The 21,830-nt window shown below is 41.2% G+C and overlaps 1 protein-coding gene and 1 non-coding gene across 2 annotated transcripts; one reads left to right on the plus strand and one right to left on the minus strand.

Annotated features, from left to right (window-relative positions):
- The first annotated feature begins 807 nt into the window (after window positions 1–807).
- Window positions 808–18,777, plus strand: klhdc4 (kelch domain containing 4). The gene is made up of 12 exons (XM_017724598.2): window positions 808–1,031; window positions 3,961–4,052; window positions 4,136–4,214; window positions 5,314–5,412; window positions 7,817–7,953; window positions 8,147–8,239; window positions 9,234–9,396; window positions 10,397–10,475; window positions 13,013–13,221; window positions 14,845–15,268; window positions 15,957–16,085; window positions 18,328–18,777. Exons 1-12 carry the CDS (start codon window positions 933–935, stop codon window positions 18,498–18,500), a joined length of 1,776 nt encoding a protein of 591 aa, XP_017580087.1. The 5' UTR covers window positions 808–932; the 3' UTR covers window positions 18,501–18,777.
- On the minus strand, window positions 10,988–11,059 carry trnae-cuc. Its single transcript has one exon. It is a non-coding gene; the product is annotated as a tRNA-Glu (tRNA).
- Window positions 18,778–21,830: the final 3,053 nt, after the last annotated feature.

The raw sequence follows: 21,830 nt of genomic DNA on the forward strand, positions 1-21,830 counted from the left end.
AGATCAAGTTTAGTTTGAGGGGTTCAGTGGACAAGTTTTACAGGTGCTGGTCACCTTTCATGACCTTTTTCAGGTCCCTCCCGCAGTTTCCTGCGGAGGACTTTGGTAATCCCCCCTCTTGAACGCACAATAATCTCACCCCCCCCCCCCCCTTTATTTACCTTGCATTACATTACATTTATTATTACATTTATTTATTATTACATTACTCTTATCCAGAGCGACTTACAATTTGATCATTTTACACAGGTAGGCCAAGATGGTGTTGGGAGTCTTGCCCAAGGACTCTTATTGGTATTGTGTAGGGCACTCGCCCTGGTAGAGGTGTACAGTGTAGAAGGTAGAGGTGATAACCACTTCATTTATTTATTTTTTATTGTATTTTTTATTATTATGTTTTGATTTATTTCTTTATGTTTATTTTATTTTTTCTTTTAATGTTATTTTATTTGCGTATTGATTCATGATTATAAGGCCGTATTTTGGAGTTGTTGCTTTAGTACTTTTGTCTTTAAATGTTTGGCTGCACAGTCATGTGTATACAGGAGTACAGGAGGGGCCTGAGCACACCACCTGGGGTCTGCTCGTCCGGAAATCCAGCTGCAGAGATTAGAGTTCAAGCCCAAATCTGTGAGTTTAGGAAGGAGTTTAGCTTGGGTGACTGTGTTGAATGCTGAGCTGTAATCTATGAACAGCATTAACCACCGGAGGGCCGTCTGGAAAACGCTGAGCAAACCGCCAGTGTTAAAACTCGTGCTTTTTATAAGATTGTAACTCATCCAGGCCGCTAGGTGGTTCATACAGAGTTCAAACACGCCGTAACAGCCGCCGAGTCAGACGCTGGGCCACGCGTGTTTCTTGTAGTCCGTGTTTTCGGCTCATGTGGAGATTCAGCGCGAGCGGAGCGCACATTAATCCCTAAACACGGGAAAATGGGCAGAAAGGGCAAAAAGGAGAAGAAGGTGAAGGGGGCGGAGAAGACAGCCGCTAAAATGGAGAAGAAAGTCTCTAAGAGGTCCAGAAAAGAGGAGGTGGGGCCGCTGCCGTCTGTTTATTTTGGGCTTTTTGACTCGTATTTAGTCTAAATCGGAGATCAAAGCCTTAAAACACCGCGTTTATGATTAAACCCTCAGTAAATCCCCGTGTCGGGCGCTAGGGGCCGCTGCGAGTCCAGCGCGCTGCTGTTGTCATGGTAACATTTACCTGAACCGACTAGCTCAATGCTAATCACCTTTTATTAACATTGCTGCTCAGAAATGCAGCGACACGCGAGAAATCAGCAGTCAGCTATTATAACAATAGTACTGACATCCAGAAGCACATTATCGCCGATATTTTACAAAATGTTAACGTTAGTTAAGTGTCTTCTGGGTTTCCCAGACGCTAGGGGGCGCTCCCGAGCGAGTCCGGAATGAATGGGTTGATGTGGAGCATTTGAGCAAAATCATAGTTTATGAATGCTGGAACATTTATAATGTCTTCTTCTTCTTCTTCTTCTTTCGGCTGCTCCCTTTAGGGGTCGCCACAGCGGATCATCTGCCTCCATCTTGCCCTATCCACTGCCTCCTCTACTTTCACACCAACCATCTCCATGTCCACCTTCACTACATCCATAAACCTTCTCTGAGGTCTACCTCTTCTCCTTCTACCCGGCAGCTCCATCTCCAACATTCTTTGACCAATATATCCACTATTCCTCCTCAACACATGTCCAAACCATCTCAACCTGGTCTCTCTGGCTTTATCTCCAAACTGCTCCAACGCACTGCTGTCTTGTAAACCTTCCCTTTCACTCTTGCTGCTATCCTTCTGTCACACATCAGCCCTGACACCCGTCTCCACCCACTCCATCCTGCCTGCACCCTCTTCTTCACCTCTTTTCTACACTGTCCATTGCTCTGGATGGTTGACCCAAGATATTTGAAGTCATCCACCTTTACGACCTCTACTCCTTGCATCTTCACCTTTCCACCTGCCTCCCTCTCATTCACACACATGTATTCCATCTTGTCTCTACTGACCTTCATTCCTCTCCTCTCCAGTGCAAACCTCCACCTCTCCAGATTCTCTTCCACCTGCAGCATGATAATCATATTTGTGATCATGCGGTTTTTAAGAGCTTTTAAACTCGACTTATAGGAGTTTAAAACGGCGCCTCAAGTACGTTCATGACGTCAGGGAGCACGAACAGCCAATGAGCTGCTCCGCTCGCCCATCAATCATCACGCTCTGACAGTAAAGCCCGCCCCTAAAACCCTTTTGCTGTAGGGGGGAAAAAATATATAGGTGCGATTTCTTTCTTTGTTTTTTTTTTTTTTTGTTTTTTTTTTTAGTGAAAAACATCTTTCTACTTTTTAAAATTAAATAAACATTCTGGACAAGTGATTAGAAAATATTTTAACATTTTAACTTCTCACTTTTAGGCGCCGAGTTCCATTCACTCCCATTCGAAGAGGAGGCAGGCCTGTTTTTAATATAACAAGGGAAATAAGAAGCGGCCAAGCTCCTCATAAACTGGCTCTGGTACTACTGTCTAGTGATCGAAAGACACCTGATTAGCTTTTGTCATAAGGAACCCTTTACAGGAACCCTTAGAAGTGAGCTAATTCAAACAATTATTGTTTAAAATAGTTTTTAAAAAAGTATATGTACAGTACTGCTTTTAATCTACACAGTTTAAGTCTGTACTGCTGTACAAGCTGCACACTGACTACTTTTTTATATCGACGTTTTATCTCTATTGTGTCGTCCCATGAAAAGATATAATTAATTTAGTGTATTAATTAATAATGAATATGTATGTACACTCACCAGCCACTTTATTAGGTACACCTGTTCAGTTGCTTGTTAACACAAATAGCTAATCAGCCAATCACACGGCTGCAACTCACTGCATTTAGGCATGTAGAGGTGGTCAAGACAACTTGCTGAAGTGCAGACCGAGCATCAGAACGGGGAAGAAAGGGGATTTAAGGGGCTTTGAACGTGGCGTGGTTGTTGGTGCCAGACGGGCTGGTCTGAGTATTTCAGAAACTGCTGATCTGCTGGGATTTTCCCGCACAACCATCTCTAGGGTTTACAGAGAACGGTCCGAAAAAGAGGAAATATCCAGTGAGCGGTCAGTTGTGTGGACGAAAATGCCTTGTTGATGTGAGAGGTCAGAGGAGAATGGGCAGACTGGTTCCAGATGATAGAAAGGCAACAGGAACTCAAATAACCAACCAAAATCTCTGAGGAACGTTTCCAACACCTTGTTGAAAGTGTGCCATGAAGAATTAAAGCAGTTCTGAAGGCAAAAGGGGGTCCAACCTTTTACTAGCAAGGTGTAATTAATAAAGTTGCCAGTGAATGAATATAACAATATAATCATATAAATAATAAATAGTGATTTTCTGGATGTCTTTTTGTTTGTTTACCCATTTCCAAGCCTCTCCTCGAGGAAGTCCAGTATTATATGTAGTTAAAAAGCAGCTCCTGGTTTGACCAATCAGTGCTCAGTAAATTGAGCTCATCATGTAATTGATGATATTAACGAGTCTCTGTGGCGGCTGTGAAGGTGTCCAGGAAAAATATGGACCCGAGAAATTCTTGTTACTTTTTATTGTTTTTATGTTTATTTGAATTATGAATACGACTTTATTCTAATGTATATTGTGATAAACTCACTGCTGAGGTCAACTGTTTAAACATTTGCTTAGATGCCTAAAACTTTCACACAGTACTCTGTGTGTGTGTGTCTATGTATGTATGTATATATATATATATATATATATATATATATATATATATATATATATATATATATATATATAGATAGATAGATAGATAGATATATAATATACTGTATATACAAATGTCCTGTAGTATGGTTACCTGTTGCTTGCCAAATAGTGAGCCCACATCTATACTGTTTAACCAGATCTTGCTGGTTACTGATGTAGCGTGTGTGTGTATTGACAGGAGGATCTAGAAGCGCTCATCGCAGAGTTTCAGCTTCTGGACGCTAAGAAGACGCAGGTGGTGGAAAGCACATGCCCTCCGCCGCCCCCCAGGTGCGCATGCTGAGTTGAAGCACACGTGACTGTACAGTTCGCTGACGTTTGATTGACGCTGCTGTTTGTTGATGTGTGTTCAGGCTTCACGCGTCTCTGTGTGCGCACCCTGAGAAGGACGAGCTGATTTTGTTTGGGGGAGAGTATTTCAACGGAAAAAAGGTATGTTGTTTTTTACGGAGCCACTAAAGTGACATGGTGATTACTTTTAACAAGTTGTGGCCACAACTTAATATATTGAGAGAACAAGTTAAGTTTCTCATTGCCTCGTGGCCTCAAAACATTAATCTTGTGGCTTCGATATATTAACTCCTGGACTCAATATATTACTATGTGGCCTTAATACATTCATTTGTGACCTCAATGTATTAATTTGGGGTCTCAATATATTACCTTGTTATTACTTTGTATGTTAGCCTGTTGCCGCAATATATTCACTTGTGGACTCTTAAGTCTTAATATATTATTTTAATGGGAAAAAAAAGCTATTTTTAATACTAAATTATAGCAGCATTCACTGTTACCTTGTTTTATTAATGACACAGCAGTGCTGCTGGAGTTTTTAAACACCTCAGTGTCACTGCTGGACTGATAATAGTCCACCAACCAAACTATCCAGCCAACAGCGTCCTATGACCACTGATGAAGGACTAGAGGATGACCAACACAAACTGTGCAGCAGCAGATGAGCTGTCGTCTCTGACTTTACATCTACAAGGTGGACCGACAAGATAGGAGTGTCTAATAGAGTGGACAGTGAGTGGGCACAGTGTTTAAAAACTCCAGCAGTACTGCGTATCTGATCCACTCATACCAGTACAACACACACTAACACACCACCACCACGTCAGTGTTACTGCAGTGCTGAGAATAATCCACCAAACAAATAGTACCTGCTCTGTGAGGGTCCATGGGGGTCCTGACCACTGAAGAACAGGGTAACAAAGTATCACAGAACCAGATGGACTACAGTCTGTAACTGTAGAACTACAGAGTGCAGGGGAAACGAGGGAAATCCAGTTGAAATGCAGTATTGCTCCGTCAATGTTTATGCAGTGAATGCTTTTATATATTACGAATAACCGAAGAACAGAACATTTTAATATTTTAATCATAGCAAAGACCAGCGTGCGCTCTTTGCAGAAGCCCTGCTTGTTTAAGTGTGTAATCATCTGTAGACGTTTCTCACACATTAGTCTGGCATGCTGTGAACATTCAGCTTCATTTAATGAAATCCTGCTGAACATCTTCTCTCTCCTAGACATTTCTCTACAATGACCTCTTCTTCTACAATATAAAGAAAAACACCTGGGTCAAATCAGAGATCCCCAGTCCTCCTCCACGGCGCTGTGCTCACCAGGTAAGCCTGAATGCTGTTCGTCCTCTTTTTCATGAATGGGTCTGTATGGACTGTATGGTCTGTGCGTGGATGTTCTTGGGGCTTAATAAAGGGGTCCCCAGTGCAACAGCATTTTAGGGCCACTGTTAATTAAAAATAGTAGACTTCGAGAATAAAGTCGTAATATTGAGAGAAAAAAAGTCGTAGAATTCCGACATTAAAGTGGCATTAATACCAGGAAAGGTCGCAATATTGTGGCCAAAGGCTTTGTGAAGGGAAGCAGCACCTCCTCGTGTTAAATGAGGGGCGTTGAGTTGGTGGAGCTGCATTTTCATATCGATTCACCCATAAAGAAACACTCAGCCTCCCTGTCCCTCCTGCACATCAGCACCAGCCTGGTATTAGTATAAGAACCGGCTGAAATATTCTTTAAAAACCAGTTTTTCAAACTGTCTGAGTAATTCAGTCATTCAGAGTGATTTGATGCAAGTGATTCATTGTAGAGAAACGTACAGACTCAGATTCCTGTACAGTGGTGGTGATAGGAAGCGGAAGTCATGATATATTTATGACATATATTTATTTTATTCACCACTGGAACCACGAGTGAGCCTGCGTGTGCCCTCTGAGTTTCATATGTAATGCTGATGATGGTAAAGTCATAAAAAAACACGTTTTCTTTGGGGAATATTTTGGAGAAAACCTTATCACAGAACTTTCGTAAAACAAAGTGTCAGACATCAGGCAGTGACTTCATAGCCATTTTGTGTAATAACTTTCTGTGAGGAGCTTTTAGAGGTGGACGTCTGGTTCCCATCACCACCACTGTGAACAGTTCGGACTCTGATTCTCTAGGACGGAGCGTTTCACTCCAAACCATCTGAGTTTACATCTTAACCACTTAATTATGTGGAGTTTTTGAGATTTTCCCCTGTAATTATGTTTCGGCTGAAGCTCAAATAGGCAAACATTACTAACCGCCACCTTCTACAGGTGTTATAGCACCAGTCAGAGGACAGAAGCTTTATGTCTCTCCATAAACTTCTTTTCTGCTTTTACTTACATTCATTTGCCTCAACCCAACTCCCAACACACACCGGATTCACTTTCTCTTTGTTGAGAGTGAAATATGCTTGTTACGGCGAACAGCTGTGGAAAATAATTGCTAATCAGCTCAAATAATTGCCAGCAGATGACTGTAGTAATTGTAGCAGACTTGTTCAGAGCAAACCAAGCATTTGTTCAGTGTGTATTTCCTTTTCGTGTGCTCTAATGAAGCTTTTTGGTCAGCTTTTGTCAGTGAGTTGGGGGCTGACCATGCTTTTTCTAAAAAATCAGAAACTGCTTTATTCCTGACCGGAGTCCGGTTGGCCAGATCGCTACTAACCAGCACACTGATTAGTTATTCTCGGAAATAAATGCAATGAGTTTGGACTAAACTGGACGGCTTTTCAGTTTTTGAATATTAATCAATCAATCAGTAGATCTTTATTTAATCTCGGAGAACATTGACCCTCATTTACACTGTTGCCAGGTTGATACCAAACCTGAAAAAAAAACCTGACGTTAATAATAAAAATACAATAAAAAAAATATAAAACGATAATTAAAACGTGCTAAAATGTCAAAGTTAATATCAAATTAAATCAAAATAAAATAAAAGGAGAATAAAAGTAAAGATTAAAAATGATTAAAATGACTAAAATCATATAGTAAAATAATCATACATAAACAAACAAACACATAAATAATGAAAATAAGATAAGAATAGTAAAAGTCAGGTTGTCAGTGTCTCATATATATAATTCTATAATTATATAAGTAATTTTATTTAATATTTGTTGCCGCTTTAGTGTTTTTCCCAAGGCATTATTGCCTGTTCAGAGGGTTTGATCCCAGTCTCCAGTCTTCAGGCCTGTACAGTTACTCACAGTGCTGCCTAACTTCTGACTCACTGAGCGTTCACTCTGTTAAAGGGGAATTCCATCATCCATCATTTCCCGATTTTCTGTATAAGCTGGTGTAAACTCTGTAGAAACTGAGCCACTTGAATTTCTGTACAGTGGTGGTGATGGGAGATAGATGTCTGCAACACAAATATGGTCATTTTATTTATTTATTTATTTTATAATATTCAAAACCACCAGTGAACCTGCACGTGTCTTCTGAGTTTTATATGGAAGGCTTGGATTTTATCACTAAAGAATTCACTGACTCATGTTCTGTCTGTCTTCACAATCCTTCTCTCTCTCTCTCTCTCTCTCTCTCTCTCTCTCTCTCTCTCTCTCTCTCTCTCTCTCTCTCTCTCTCTCTCTCTCTCTCACTCACTCACTCACTCACTCACTCACTCACTCACTCACTCTCGCTCACTCACTCACACACTCTCTCTCTCTCTCTCTCTCTCTCTCTCTCTCTCTGTCTGTAGGCGGTGGTGGTGCCTCAGGGAGGGGGGCAGATGTGGGTATTCGGGGGAGAATTTGCATCTCCCGATGGCGAGCAGTTCTATCACTACAAAGACCTCTGGGTTCTTCACCTGAACACACACACCTGGGAACAGATCAAGTGAGTCCTCTCTTAATACACTGAGTTTTACAGCTTTGTAAACTGACCTGGTTTTAGTCCACTCAGAACTGTTGTGAAAAGAACAAAACCAACAGCTGGGAGAATAACAGCTACTGTGATTATGATTGATTAAAAAAAATGCATGGGAGTCATTTTTTCATAAACTCTCTCTTTGTGCTCATTTGTTCCTCAGGGCTCCTGGCGCCCCCTCAGGCAGAAGTGGGCATCGCATGGTCCTGAGCAAAAGGCAGCTGCTTGTGTTTGGAGGATTCCACGAGAGCGCAAGGTGAGCACAGAAAAAAAAGAAAACATTCTGACAGACTGTAATACTCTACAGGAAGCGTAGGGGGCGATATGGCTTCTACTGTTTCATTTAAAAAGCTCTATAATGTTCATATGATCCACACAGTCGCTCTGACAGACTGTAATTCTCTACAGGAAGCGTAGGGGGCGATATGGCTTCTACTGTTTCATTTAAAAAGCTCTATAATGTTCATATGATCCACACAGTCACTCTGACAGACTGTAATACTCTACAGGAAGCGTAGGGGGCGATATGGCTTCTACTGTTTCATTTAAAAAGCTCTATAATGTTCATATGATCCACACAGTCACTCTGACAGACTGTAATACACTACAGGAAGCATAGGGGGCGATACGGCTTCTACTGCTTCATTTAAAAAGCTTTATAATGTTCATATGATCCACACAGTCACTCTGACAGACTGTAATACACTACAGGAAGCGTAGGGGGCGATACGGCTTCTACTGTTTCATTTAAAAAGCTCTATAATGTTCATATGATGCACACAGTCGCTCTGACAGACTGTAATACACTACAGGAAGCGTAGGGGGCGATACGGCTTCTACTGTTTCATTTAAAAAGCTCTATAATGTTCATATGATCCACACAGTCACTCTGACAGACTGTAATACACTACAGGAAGCGCAGGGGGCGATATGGCTTCTACCGTTTCATTTAAAAAGCTCTATAATGTTCATATGATCCACACAGTCACTCTGACAGACTGTAATACACTACAGGAAGCGTAGGGGGCGATATGGCTTTTATTGTGTTATTTCACAATAAAAGTTTAATCCATTTGTTACGCAGACTTTAAGAGATGGACGTGAGTGGACAGTCGATTAGCACATAAGTCTCCAGTAGCAGAGCTGGAAAATCTACTTTACCACAACTTGGGCAAAACATCGCTTTTCCCTGGTATTGCAGTCCAGCTGTTCTGTGTCAGTGTGGCTGTGTTTGTCTTTGTCTCTCTCAGGGATTATATCTACTATAATGACATTTATGCCTTCAACCTGGACACTTTCACCTGGTCCCGACTGACCCCGTCTGGCACTGGACCCTTACCTCGCTCCGCCTGCCAGATGACCCCCACATTGGATGGCACAGGGGTCATCATCTATGGAGGATACTCCAAATCTGTATGTTGTGCATTTTTGCTTTTTTTTCTGTGCTGTTTTCCCTTCAGATCAGTGCTGAACAGTTTAGACTTTTTGCATTTTTAGACATTGTGTATGTAAATATACAAACACAAGACGACACAATTCTGATTAAATATGAAATGTTTATCGCATGCAATGTAGGTGGTAAGAGGTGGAGTGTATGCGGTAGCAGGGCTGATTTAGTAATGCATGTTAGTTACTTATCCTTTGTGTTTTAGACTAATTTCATTGTTTATCTCTGCTTTAGGATGATTTAGTTATTTATGTTTGTGTTTTAGGCAGATATATTGAATTCTATTTGAATTTTAGGCTGATTTGGTTATTTATCTTAGTGTTTTAGACCGATTTAGTAATTTATGTTTGCATTTTAGGCGGATGTATTGATTTATCTTTGTGCTTTAGGCCGGTATAGGGATTCATCTCTGGGCTTTATGTATGTGTAATTTTAATACATCGCCAGCTGATTTACAGACCTCACACAACCTTACACTATACACCTTTGTCATCTTTCAGCTTAAAATCTTTAAAATTGGCTTAACATAAGACAAAATATCAGGTGCTTATGTCACCATGTTCTGCGTTTTAGACTGCATTTGCATTGTCACAATATTGATAATTATTGTATGTATTAATGATTATTAACACAATATTAATGATTATTATAACGAATGTGAAAGCCTGTGCAAATAACCGCACTGTACTGGCTTATGGTGGCATGTTTTTAGGGTCAGTCCATCACTTGCTTGAACCTTTCCCGGTCAGTTAAATCCGCCTGGTTCAGCAGTTTCTCTGGAATGCGGGTTTCTGATTTGTTGAAATGTGGACGCTGCCAAAAAGGCTTCATTTATTTCTCAGAGAGTGTAAACCCCTCCATCGGCTCGCACAGCTGATGAGGCAATGAGTCATTTACCGAAATTTGGCCTTGAGTAAACCCAGGAGAGCAATCTGACGTGTCTGCTAATGGCCATCTCTCCCCCAGAGAGCCAAGAAGGATGTGGATAAAGGAACCATCCATTCAGACATGTTCCTGCTGAAGAGGGAGGGCAAAGACGAGCAAGGTAACACATCCATTACACGTTTTTACTAGATTACCTCTCTCTGCCTCTCTCTACTCCATCTCCCTCTCTTGCTTTCTGTCCAGCCTCTTGTTTTACTCATGTATACTATAGTTCAAAAGTCTGGAACCAGTAATTTAATGTAAAATCGATTTGGTTTAAGGTGTATAACTGTTTTTCCAGAATGACACATCTAATTATTTATTTATTTATTTAAAAGAATTTAGAACCATTGAGGTCTAACTGTGAAATTAGACCTCCGCATTTAACCCATCTGTGCAGTGAAACACCCTCATGCATGCAGTAGTGAAAACACACACTAGGGGGCAATGAGCACACTTGCCCGGAGCAGTGGGCAGCCGTATCCACGGCACCCGTGGAGCAACTGAGGGTTAGGCGTCTTGCTCAAGGGCACCTCAGTCATGGACCGTCAGCCGAGGGGATTGAACCGGCAACCTTCCGGTCACAGGGCTGTTTCCCTAACCTCCAGCCCACGACTGCCCCGAAAAGATGACTTCCCTGACTGGGAATCGAACCCGGGCCGCAGCGGTGAGAGCACCGAATCCTAGCCACTAGACCACCAGGGATTAACAGGGATGAACAGAGCTGTAGAAGGTTTTATAATGACTGAAAAAGCAGTGGAACATCAATAATGACATTGTAGTAAATTTAATGTCCACAATGAAGTTCTAATGAAATTAATGTCCAGAATGAGGTTATAAAAAAAGTTAATCTCCAGAAAGCCTTGCCTTTCAAAAAATAAAATATTGAGGCGGAGCAAAAATTGTGTGACAAAAATTATTTGAAATATAAAGAATAGTTTGTTATTTAATAACTTGTAGTTCTAATTTTTTTTCTCTCTAGTTTATGGACTATTTAAATCTACATTGTGTATGTTATCATTGTGTATACAAGAATAAGGCAAGGCAGGTTTATTTATACAGCAACCCTCATGCAGTTCATGCACTGCTGTCATTGAAAGTCCTTTACTAAGGAGAAAATACAGAGTGATTTCAAAAAGATTCATCCGATTTTCAAAATGATTTATTTCACTTGTCAATCATTACAGAACAACGCAGTGGAGTGTAAATGGTTTAAATGTTTATTATGTAATTTTACAAGTGCTTAATATGAACCCCATCCAGCTGTTCGGACATCAACGCCATAGTTAAACTCACCCCAGACTGGATTGAGCATGTCTGGTGTCGCTGCACTCACAGCTCTTTCAGTGCGATTTCAGAGATCATCCAGTGTTGAAGCTTCACAGCCCATGAAAATCCCCTCTTTCAGCTGGATTGTGATGGGCTCCTAGGCACCACACAGCTGTAAAAATTTGCCGCTTTGAAATCGGTTGAACCTCTTTGAATCGCCCTGTAAGGCCATTTAAAAAGTGAAGGGGAACAGAAGATAAAAACAATAGATTTAAAAGAGAAAATCATTCAATTAAAAATCAGATTAGAAACTAAAGCAGGATAATAGGACCTGCTCCAAGTGGAGAAGTTTAAATATCCCTGGGTCTTGTTCACAAGTGATGGGAAGAGGGATCATGAGATCGACCGCAGTAGTGCAGTCATTGTACTGGACTGTAGTGGTGAAGAGGGACCTGAGCCATAAGGCAAAGCTCTGTGGTTACCGGTCAGTCTACATCACAACCCTCACCTGTGGTCATGATCTTTGGGGAACAACCGAAAGAATGAATTCGCGAAGGCAAGCGGCGGAAATGAGCTTTCTTTACAGCGTGGTGGGCTACACTCTACAGACAGGGTGAGGATCTCAGAGTAGAACCCCTACTCCTCCACATTAAGAGGAGCCAGTTGAGGTGGTTCGGGCACCTGATCAGGACCTAGGACCCGCTGGAGGGATTGCATCTCCAAGTTGGCCGGGGAGCGGCTCGGGGTCCCCCAGAATGAGCTGGTTGAAGTGCTTTAAAGATGAGGATGATAATTAAAAATCTATTTTAAAATTAAAAGTTAAATTAGGATAATAAAGTGCCGTTACTGAGGAAAAGGGCTAGAAACACTAACCGTGTTTAAACTGAGCTGAAAGCTACTCTAATAGGAATGTTTTGAGCCTAGATTTTGTAATGCTCTCTGTCAACTGGGTACATTTAAGAGCAGCAGAGTAGCAAAACGCTGCTTCTCTGTGTTTCGTCTCCACCTTCAGCAGGACTAACTGACCAGTTCCTAATGATCTGAGAGTTCTGCTCGGCTCATATCGCTGCAGCAGGTCAGATAAATATGCTGCTCCTGATCCATTAAGACATTCATAGAGCAGTAACAGCACCTTAAAGTCTATTCTGGAACAGACTGATAGTGTAAGGATTTAGGACTGGGAGGTGGGGGTGTTCCTTCTTTTACTCCTCGTGAGAGCAGCTGCATTCTGGATCAGCTGAAGCTGTTTGATAGAACTTTAAGAATATTATTATTATTATTATTGTTATAGTCATTACGAACCATGGCCAGTGATTCCAGTCTTTTGGAATTGTGTATTTCCTTTTTTTTTTTGGAATGGTGTGTAAAAGTGTTGATTTTTGCATGCAGAGAAATGGAGCTGGACAAGGGTGAGCTCCTCTGGGGTGAAGCCACCCCCTCGAACGGGCTTCTCAATGGGTTTAGGACCCACAGGCCGGGCGCTGCTCTTCGGAGGGGTGTGTGATGAGGAGGATGAGGAGACTCTGCAGGGAGATTTCTTCAATGACCTTTATCTTTACGACTTCACTAAGAACCGCTGGTTCCCCGGACAGCTCAAGGTATATTGGGGACACTCTGCACGCTCGTCCGGTTGGCTTCACACTTTGGGCCTCTGTGGCTCTGAAGTACAGATCAGAATATATTAATGCCTAACAGCATTGCACCCAATCACTCGTTTTTAAAACTACCCTTAAAAACAACCATTTTTTAGTCATCTGTCTGACGGAACTGATTTGAATTAAACCAGCTTAATGTCTCAGTCCATGCAGCTCCCGCGCTGTACTAACACTGTGTGGAGGAGACTCTTCTCTGACGCAGCTGTAAATCCTTGTGATGTTGGCAAACTATTTCATTAAAAAAGGATAAAGAGCGAATATTCGGACCTGAAGCAGTTCAGTGATGTAGATGCTGGCATGAATTTGTGATGCTTTTAACTAAACCAGATGTAATTTTTTTTTTTTTTATTTTCCATGTATTAACCAGAACTGTTTAAAGGAGTTTGCTGATGACATTTACAGAGTGATTCAAGGATTCATCCGATTTTAAAATGATTTATTTCACTTGTAAATCGTTACAGAACAATGCAGTGAACTGTGAGCATAAAGTTTATTATGTAATTATACAAGAGCTCAATATGAACCTCCTCCAGCTGTTTGGACATCAACGTCATAGTCAAACTCATCCCAGACTGGATTGAGCGTGTCGGGTGTCGCTGCACTCACGGCTCTTTCAGTGCGATTTCGGAGATCATCCAGTGATGTGGAACCAACGATGAACGCTCTGGAGCTGCTGGAGCTTCACTGCCCATGAAAATCACACCGCACAGTTATGACAGAGTCACTCTTATTGAAGTGGAGAATGCAGAACACTTTCTGCTCAGGGGTCTCATCTCCTCACAGACTGAAGGGAGCCGTCTTCCACTGACAGTCAGGAACTCTGAGCCCCCTCTTTCAATTGGATTGTGATTGGTTCCTCGGCGCCTCACGGCTTTAAAAATATGGCGCTTTGAAATCAGATGAATCTTTTTTGAATCACCCTGTACAGTCAGCCTGATGTCGTAAGAATAGAACAACCCTTTTGGGTGCTATGTAGCTTTTTAGCCATTTATGTTTTACCAAAAGATCCTTGAAGAACCATCTTTTTTAAAGAGTATAATTAAAATAATAGTTTATATGAAATTGGAGTTTGCATGTTCTCCCCGTGTCTGCATGGGTTTCCTCCCACAGTCCAAAGACATGCAGTCAGGCCAATTGGACATGCTACATTGCCCCTAGGTGTGTGTGTGTGTGTGTGTGTGTGTGTGTGATTGTGTATGTCTATCTGTCTGCCCTGCAATGGACTGGCGACCTGTCCAGGGTGTATCCTGCCTTCCGCCTGATGACCGCTAGGACTGGCTCCAGCACTCCCTGCAACCCTGAGGGCTTTCGAAAATGTGTGTGTGTGTGTGTGTGTGTGTGTGTGTGTGTGTTTATATGAAATTACACCATGCTTTTGATTTTGATGGTGACACCTGCATCTTCTCCAGATTCAGTTCTTTATTGTGAACTGGGTCGTAAAACTCATGGGACACATTTATTGCATGAAATAATTTTCTGACTTTGCCAGATGTTACAGTAGTTTAATTACAAACCGACTCATGGTCAAGAGAATGTGTTCACATTCCCACATTCCTTTGAAAACAGAGGGGCAAGTCGGAGAAGAAAAAACGTCGACGAGGGAAGAAAGGAGTGGAGGAGGGGGGTCAGATGGAGGAGTCGCCTCAGGAGAGCTCCGAGGAGCCACAGCAGCCAACAGAGATCGTCAAGGAAATCGTCACAGAGGATGGAACGGTTATGACGATAAAGGAGGTGATCCCAGCAGCCCAGGCTGCAGCGGAGGAGAGTGAGGAGGAGGAGGAGGAGGAGGAGGAGGAAGAAGGAGCTGCAGCCGCTCCAAAGGTGGAGCCATGTCCCAGGTCAAACGCCATGGTGACGGTGAAACACGGGAAACTGTATTTGTACGGAGGCATGTTCGAGGTGGGCGACCGGCAGTTCACTCTGAACGACTTCTACTGCCTCGACCTGCAGAAGCTGGAGCAGTGGGAGGTGCTGGTGCAGATGGACCCCAGTGAGTGGAGCATTGCTTGTTTTCAGGCTGTTTCTTCATTTTTAATTCATAACAGTGCCCAGTATTGTTGTGTATCACCTTGAAGATGAGCGTAATGCCCATATTTTGAACCATGCCCATTTTCTCTATGGGAAAAATGAATGGGATTTTCAAAAATAGCTGCACTGTGGTAAATAAAAATCCTGATACTTTACACAACACAGACGTTTTCCCCCTGAATGTGACTGGATCCTCTTAATTACAAGGTTTTTAATAAGTCATATTATCAGTGCTGCTCAATGCAAACTAACACTGCTGTATACCAAAATACCCCATATAAACCAGCAAGCTTTGTCCAGTGTGGTAGTTAAGTTGATTTGGCAGCAGTGGTCTGTAGTTTAGGCTAACAAAGTATCAGAGAAACAGATGGACTACAGTCTGTAACTGTAGAAGTACATAGTGGAGCTGATAAAGTGGACAATGAGCACAGAAACAAGGAGGTGGTCATAACAGTCTATTGGCTAAAAAAATTGACAGTGAAAATCTTTTTCAAAATCCCATTTTATTTCATTTTGATGTAATGTCCTTTATAATGGACAACAGGATGTTGGATAGTAATCATGTTGCATATAATGTATACAGATGTACAGTATCTGAGGGACCGTGGAGAAAAATGCATCATAAGACAAAGTCCCAATTTCCATTACAGAAACCCAAGAATGGTTAGAAGAATCCGAGTCAGAAGATGAAGGTGATGAAGAGGAGGCTAAAGGTGGCGAGGATGATGATGATGATGATGATGAAGAGTCTTCTGAGGAAGAGAGTGATGAAGAGGAAGGTAAATGTTCAAATTATCTCATGTGGCCTAATTCAAGATGTGCCACCACTGCAGCGTACTGTCGTACAGCATCAGAGACCACCAGACAAGTCTATGAGAGATGACCACCTTTTGTGTTATAAATGATTATTTAGGTATCACAACTATGAGTTTCCAAAATTGGTCTGTCAGTGCAAAACTAAAGAAGCAATATTGATAAAAACCAAATAAATCTGGGCTTTTTGACTACATCTGGGGGCAGTGGGGAAATAAATGAACTATGGTTTTTTGGCCAAACCATCACAGTAGAATGAACACAGTGTGTTATGATGTAAAGCAAGTGACAAAACACAATATTGTATTTAATATAGATGAATAACATTGTAATTTTAAAATTTATAAATTTTAAAAGTTATACACAGTATTAAAATGTTTCTTCTCTCAGTGGGTGAGGGCGTGGGGGAAACCCAGAGGATCTCAATATTATATTAATGAAGGTTCGCTGGTTTCTGACTTGTTTCTCCTGAACTTCCTCATTAACATCCGGATTTCACTGTGGACCTTGTGTGATGTTCGCTGTCATGGTAACGTTTAAGCGGTTCTCCACGCATGCGCGTCGTTTTGGATCGGATTACTTGTAGTGCACATGTAAATGAAGATTTTCCGTCAGATTGTTGAATAGAGTGAGCAGATAAACACCTCAGAATGTATTCAGGGATGTATTCAATCGGATTTGCATGTAAACACAGCCAGTGTTTGCAATGCGTAGGCAGATGAATGTGTGTGGAGTCTCTGTCCAGCAGGTGGCGGTAGTGAACTGTTATTAACAAAGAGTCTCATGCATTTTTCATCACCTCAGCTGAAAGCAGAGGCCTAGCTGGGCTGTTCAGCTGCTGTTTCATAGAAGAAAAAATCTGGTTGTAGGCTCCGTCACACCTGAGGTAACACGACTTTGTGCCACTGTGTTCCAAACAGCAGAATTTCTTGTTTAAGTTTGCTCCAGATGTTTTGAGAACAGAAGTCCCAGCTTTCAGATAAGCAGACAGTCACTGCGCAATTCGGCTACAAACAATTGCTAATAGAGCTTCATAGGAGAGACACAAAAGTCCTCGTCTACAGAACGATCATGCAGTACTCGTCCAAAAGTTTGTGGACGCCTGCTCCTCTAGTGTTTCTTCTAAAATGAAGGGTATTAATAATGTGCTTGTCCCCTTTTGCTGCTGTAACAGCCTCTACTCTTCTGTCAAGGCTTTATATTAGATGTTGGAGCATTGCTGTGAGGATCTGATTGAGCATTAGTGAGGTCAGGTACTGATGTTGGATGGTCAGTTCTGGATCTCCAACTCATCCCAAAGGTACTGGATGGAGCTCCATCACTCCAGAGAATGGTGGGCATGGTGACCTTAGCTGCTCTAGAGCATCCCATTCTATTGGTCTGTGCTTTGCTATGAAGATTATACAAGCTGTGTGGACGCAGCTGAACACCTGCGACAGTAATAGGTGACCTCAAAGTAGCTGAATTGACCCAATAGGGCTGTCTGGATACTTTTGGATATATAGTGCACCTGTGCTCTGTTAATATTCTATATTTACCTTTTCATTTTTTGTGTTGATATCCACTTATGACATTTGGGTGGTTTTTTCAATCAAAAACAGTCCTAATTCATTTTAACATACATTTTTCCATTTTATCTCAATCCCTTAAAACTCTGTTTTTGTTATTGTGCCTTTAAAAATGAAATGAGTAAATTAGTTCGGTTCTGATTGGCTGCCCTGTATCGCACATCATTAAAAAACAAGTCCAAGCTGAAAAAACCTCAGAGTGAAACTGCTGTAGAATGAAAAAGTGCATGCATGTAAATGTGTTCATTTGTGGCCACATCACCTAAACAGTAAATTCAAAGGATGCTGTTTTTGAAGCTTAGTTTTCATATATGGATTGCATGGACTGGGAAGTGAATGGTACTTTTAAACTTCAACAGTGGTTACATATTACATCAAACTGATAATTAAAAAAGAAACAATTGGTTTTCTATAATACGATGAATGTTTTCTTTTTAGATGTGTTTCTTATAAATTAATTGTCTCTTTTCATAATAAGAATAATTAGACTTTTCTTTTTAGCCCTGTTTTCATGAATGATTCTGCTTTGTTTGTATTTTACGTTTAATTTTATGATATTAAATTAGATATATAAGATATCCTGGCATTGACGCTTATACTATGGCTTTTATATCCAGGTGTGTTTGTGTTTCTCTTGCAGGGGACGAGCACCCTCCAGTAAAGCCTGGAGAGAGCCTGGCTGATTATCAGAGTCGGACCGAAGCTTATTGGCAGGGTGTCGCTCGGACCAACATGGGTCCCGACGCCAAAGACAAGAAGGTTCAGAAAGTGGGGCTCGCCATGGCCAAAGTGTTCTTTGAGGATCAGGCTTAAGAGTGCACTGATTGTGTGTGTGTGTGTGTGTGTGTGTGTGTATGTGTGTGTGTGTGTGTGTGTGTGTGTGTGAGAGTGAGAAAGAGGAAGAATGTATGTTGGTATGTTTGTACATTTGTCTATACCAGTGCAACACAATCTAACACACCAGGACCACCAGAGAATGATCCACCACCCAAATAGTTCCAGCTCTGTGAGGGTCCATGGGGGTCCTGACCACTGAAGAACAGGGTAAAAGGGGGTAACAGTATCAGAGAAACAGATGGACTACAGTCTGTAACTGTAGAACTAACAAAGTGCACCTATATAGTAAGTGGAGATGATAAAATGGACAATGAGTGTAGAAACAATGTTGTCATAATGTTCTGCCTGATCAGTGTAAATGTGTGTTTGTATGTGTCGGTGTGTGTGTGTGTTCTCTCCTCATTGTGAGGGAATGTGAGTGTGAGGACCGACCACATATACCTTTTGTGATTCCCTATGGGACATTACATCTCTATCCATTAAAACTATCTGATTTTCACTTCTTTTTTTTCCCTGGGTCAGTATTTTGTTTGGTCTAAAGTGTCATTAACAGTGTTCCCACAGATGAGGTAGAACCTTAAAATCTAAAAATTATGATTGTAAAATGTATGAAAAGGTATTTTTGGCTTTTCGTTTCTAAAATAATGCTTAAAGGAAATTGGCCACTTCCTACTTCTCCCGTTATATCAAAAGCAGGCCTGCTAAACAGCACAGGGCGCCCATGAGTGAGTCCTCAATGAATAGGAGTGAATGGAGCCCAATGGCTAAAATTGAAAAGTTAAAATAGTTTCTAATCACTCACCCAGAGCATTTGGTTAATTGTAGAAGGGTGTATTTCACTAAAAAAATAAAGAAATCTACCTGTATGTTTCCTTTATTCTGCAGCAAACCGGTTTTTACTGCTACAGTGTGATGATTGGTGAGTGGAGCAGCTCATTGGCTGTTTGCACTCACTGATGTCATGAATGTACATGAGGCACCATTTTAAACTCCTATAACTCGAGTTCAAAAGCTCTTAAAAATATAACAGCAGCATTAAAATGCTTTATGCTGCTCTGTGTTCAGGAAATTAATGTATTCTTAAACATTAAAAATGATTAAGCATTTATAAACTATGATTTTGCTCAAATTTGAGAAAACCGGACACTGCAGAGTGGTAATTCTCCTCTCTACAAGTTCTCTACTACCGTTACTGATGTAAAAATAAATAAAAAATTCAATTAAAGCGGCATAAACTGAAAGTTAAGAATATTGTGGCAGCTCTTTGTGCTGTTTATCAGAGCATTGCTGCTCCACAGTTTCAGTCTCCATTTCCCAAACACTTCAGCCATTATTACTTTTATTTTATTTAGTTTATTATTTATTCTAATAAACAGACATGTTCAGCTCTGTCTCCATGTTATTCACTACCGTCACTGTAATATTTTTTAACAGGAGTTTTTTTTTTTTTATCAAACATTAACTTACGAAGGCACTAAGAGGGATGGTCGAGATCGTAGCTGCAGTGTCTCAGTTCTTAAAAATGCTGTTAAAAACTCTGGCGATTCAAAGCACCATTTTCAGCATACATGAATGTAGCGTCATGCTGGTTACAGTGAACTGTGCTGCTCATCACTGCAGAAAACAATACAAACAGACGATTAAAACGGATGTTAAGACGCTCTGGGGTTTATCTTGAAGTTAAGAAAATATTTAGGATATTTCGTTTTCTTATCTGGAAATAAGATTATAGACTTAACAACTGTTGTTCTGTAAGGCCTTATGCCCTAACTTCACTTAACTGAAGTTGCCATGAAAACAAAGCAGATAGATAAGATCTCAAGACTTAAGAATTTTCTGTACTATGGCCCCCGGACTACAACTTGGCTCAATGCAGTGTTGCTGTATTATGTTAACAATCTACACTCACTGGCCACTTTATTAGGTACACCTTCCTAGTAAAAGTTTGGACCCCCTTTTGCCTTCAGAACTGCCTTAATTCTTCGTGGCAGACTTTCAACAAGGTGTTGGAAACGTTCCTCAGAGATTTTGGTTGGTTATTTGAGTTCCTGTTGCCTTTCTATCATCTGGGACCAGTCTGCCCTTTCTCTGACCTCTCACATCAACAAGGCATTTTCGTCCACACAACTGACCGCTGACTGGATATTTCCTCTTTTTCGGACCGTTTTCTGTAAACCCTAGAGATGGCTGTGTGTGAAAATCCCAGCAGATCAGCAGTTTCTGAAATACTCAGACCAGCCCGTCTGGCACCAACAACCACGCCACGTTCAAAGTCACTGAAATCCCCTTTCTTCCCCGTTCTGATGCTCGGTCTGCACTTCAGCAAGTTGTCTTGACCACCTCTGCATGCAAAAATGCACTGAGTTGTGGCCGTGTGATTGGCTGATTAGCTATTTGTGTTAATAACCAATTGAGCAGGTGTACCTAATAAAGTGGGCGGTGAGTGTATGTAGGAAACCAGGTGTCCAACCTGAGAGAAGAAAAGAGGCCATCATAAACTGCATTGGCAGTCAATCTTTTAGTGTTTAGATTTTAATATTTGTAAAGTAACGTATACACTATGTATGTTGACTGCAGCGAAACTAGAAAGCACCTGAAACCATAAAGCAGGTGCTAATGCTAATGAGGCGATGCTAGCTGCCTGGAGCTACCTAACTACCACTTAACACTGATTAACTTTTAAACTAGACTTAATGTAAGAGAACACTTAAATGGGGTCAAATTAGACCACTGGTCTGTTTTAAGCAGAAAGCTTGAATAGTATAACAGCACTCCCACATCTGCTCAGTAACAGGCTACGCTAGCTCGGCTATCTTCATGTTAGCTTCTATTGTGAAGTTTTCTGTAATGTGTTTCAGCTAAAACTGAGTTCCTGAAGTTGAGCTGAATTTGGAAACGGTTCTCTGAATTTTTGCAGAGTGGTCATGAAATATAGCAAGTTAAAAGCCAGAAAATGTCTATGTAAATTTGAAACCTATAGCTAATACAAAAACTCCCAGAAAACATTTAGCTAGAGAAGTTAGCTAGGATAGTACAGCTAGAACAGGATAGCTAGGATAGGATAGTTAGGAAAGTACAGCTTGGATAGGATAGCTAGGATAGGATAGTTAGGAAAGTACAGCTAGGATAGGATAGTTAGGAAAGTACAGCTTAGATAGGATAGCTAGGATAGGATAGTTAGGAAAGTACAGCTTGGATAGGATAGCTAGGATAGGATAGTTAGGAAAGTACAGCTAGGATAGGATAGTTAGGAAAGTACAGCTTAGATAGGATAGCTAGGATAGGATAGTTAGGAAAGTACAGCTT

The sequence above is a fragment of the Pygocentrus nattereri genome, chromosome 8, assembly GCF_015220715.1.
Source record: "Pygocentrus nattereri isolate fPygNat1 chromosome 8, fPygNat1.pri, whole genome shotgun sequence".
In the NCBI taxonomy this organism is placed as follows: domain Eukaryota; kingdom Metazoa; phylum Chordata; class Actinopteri; order Characiformes; family Serrasalmidae; genus Pygocentrus; species Pygocentrus nattereri.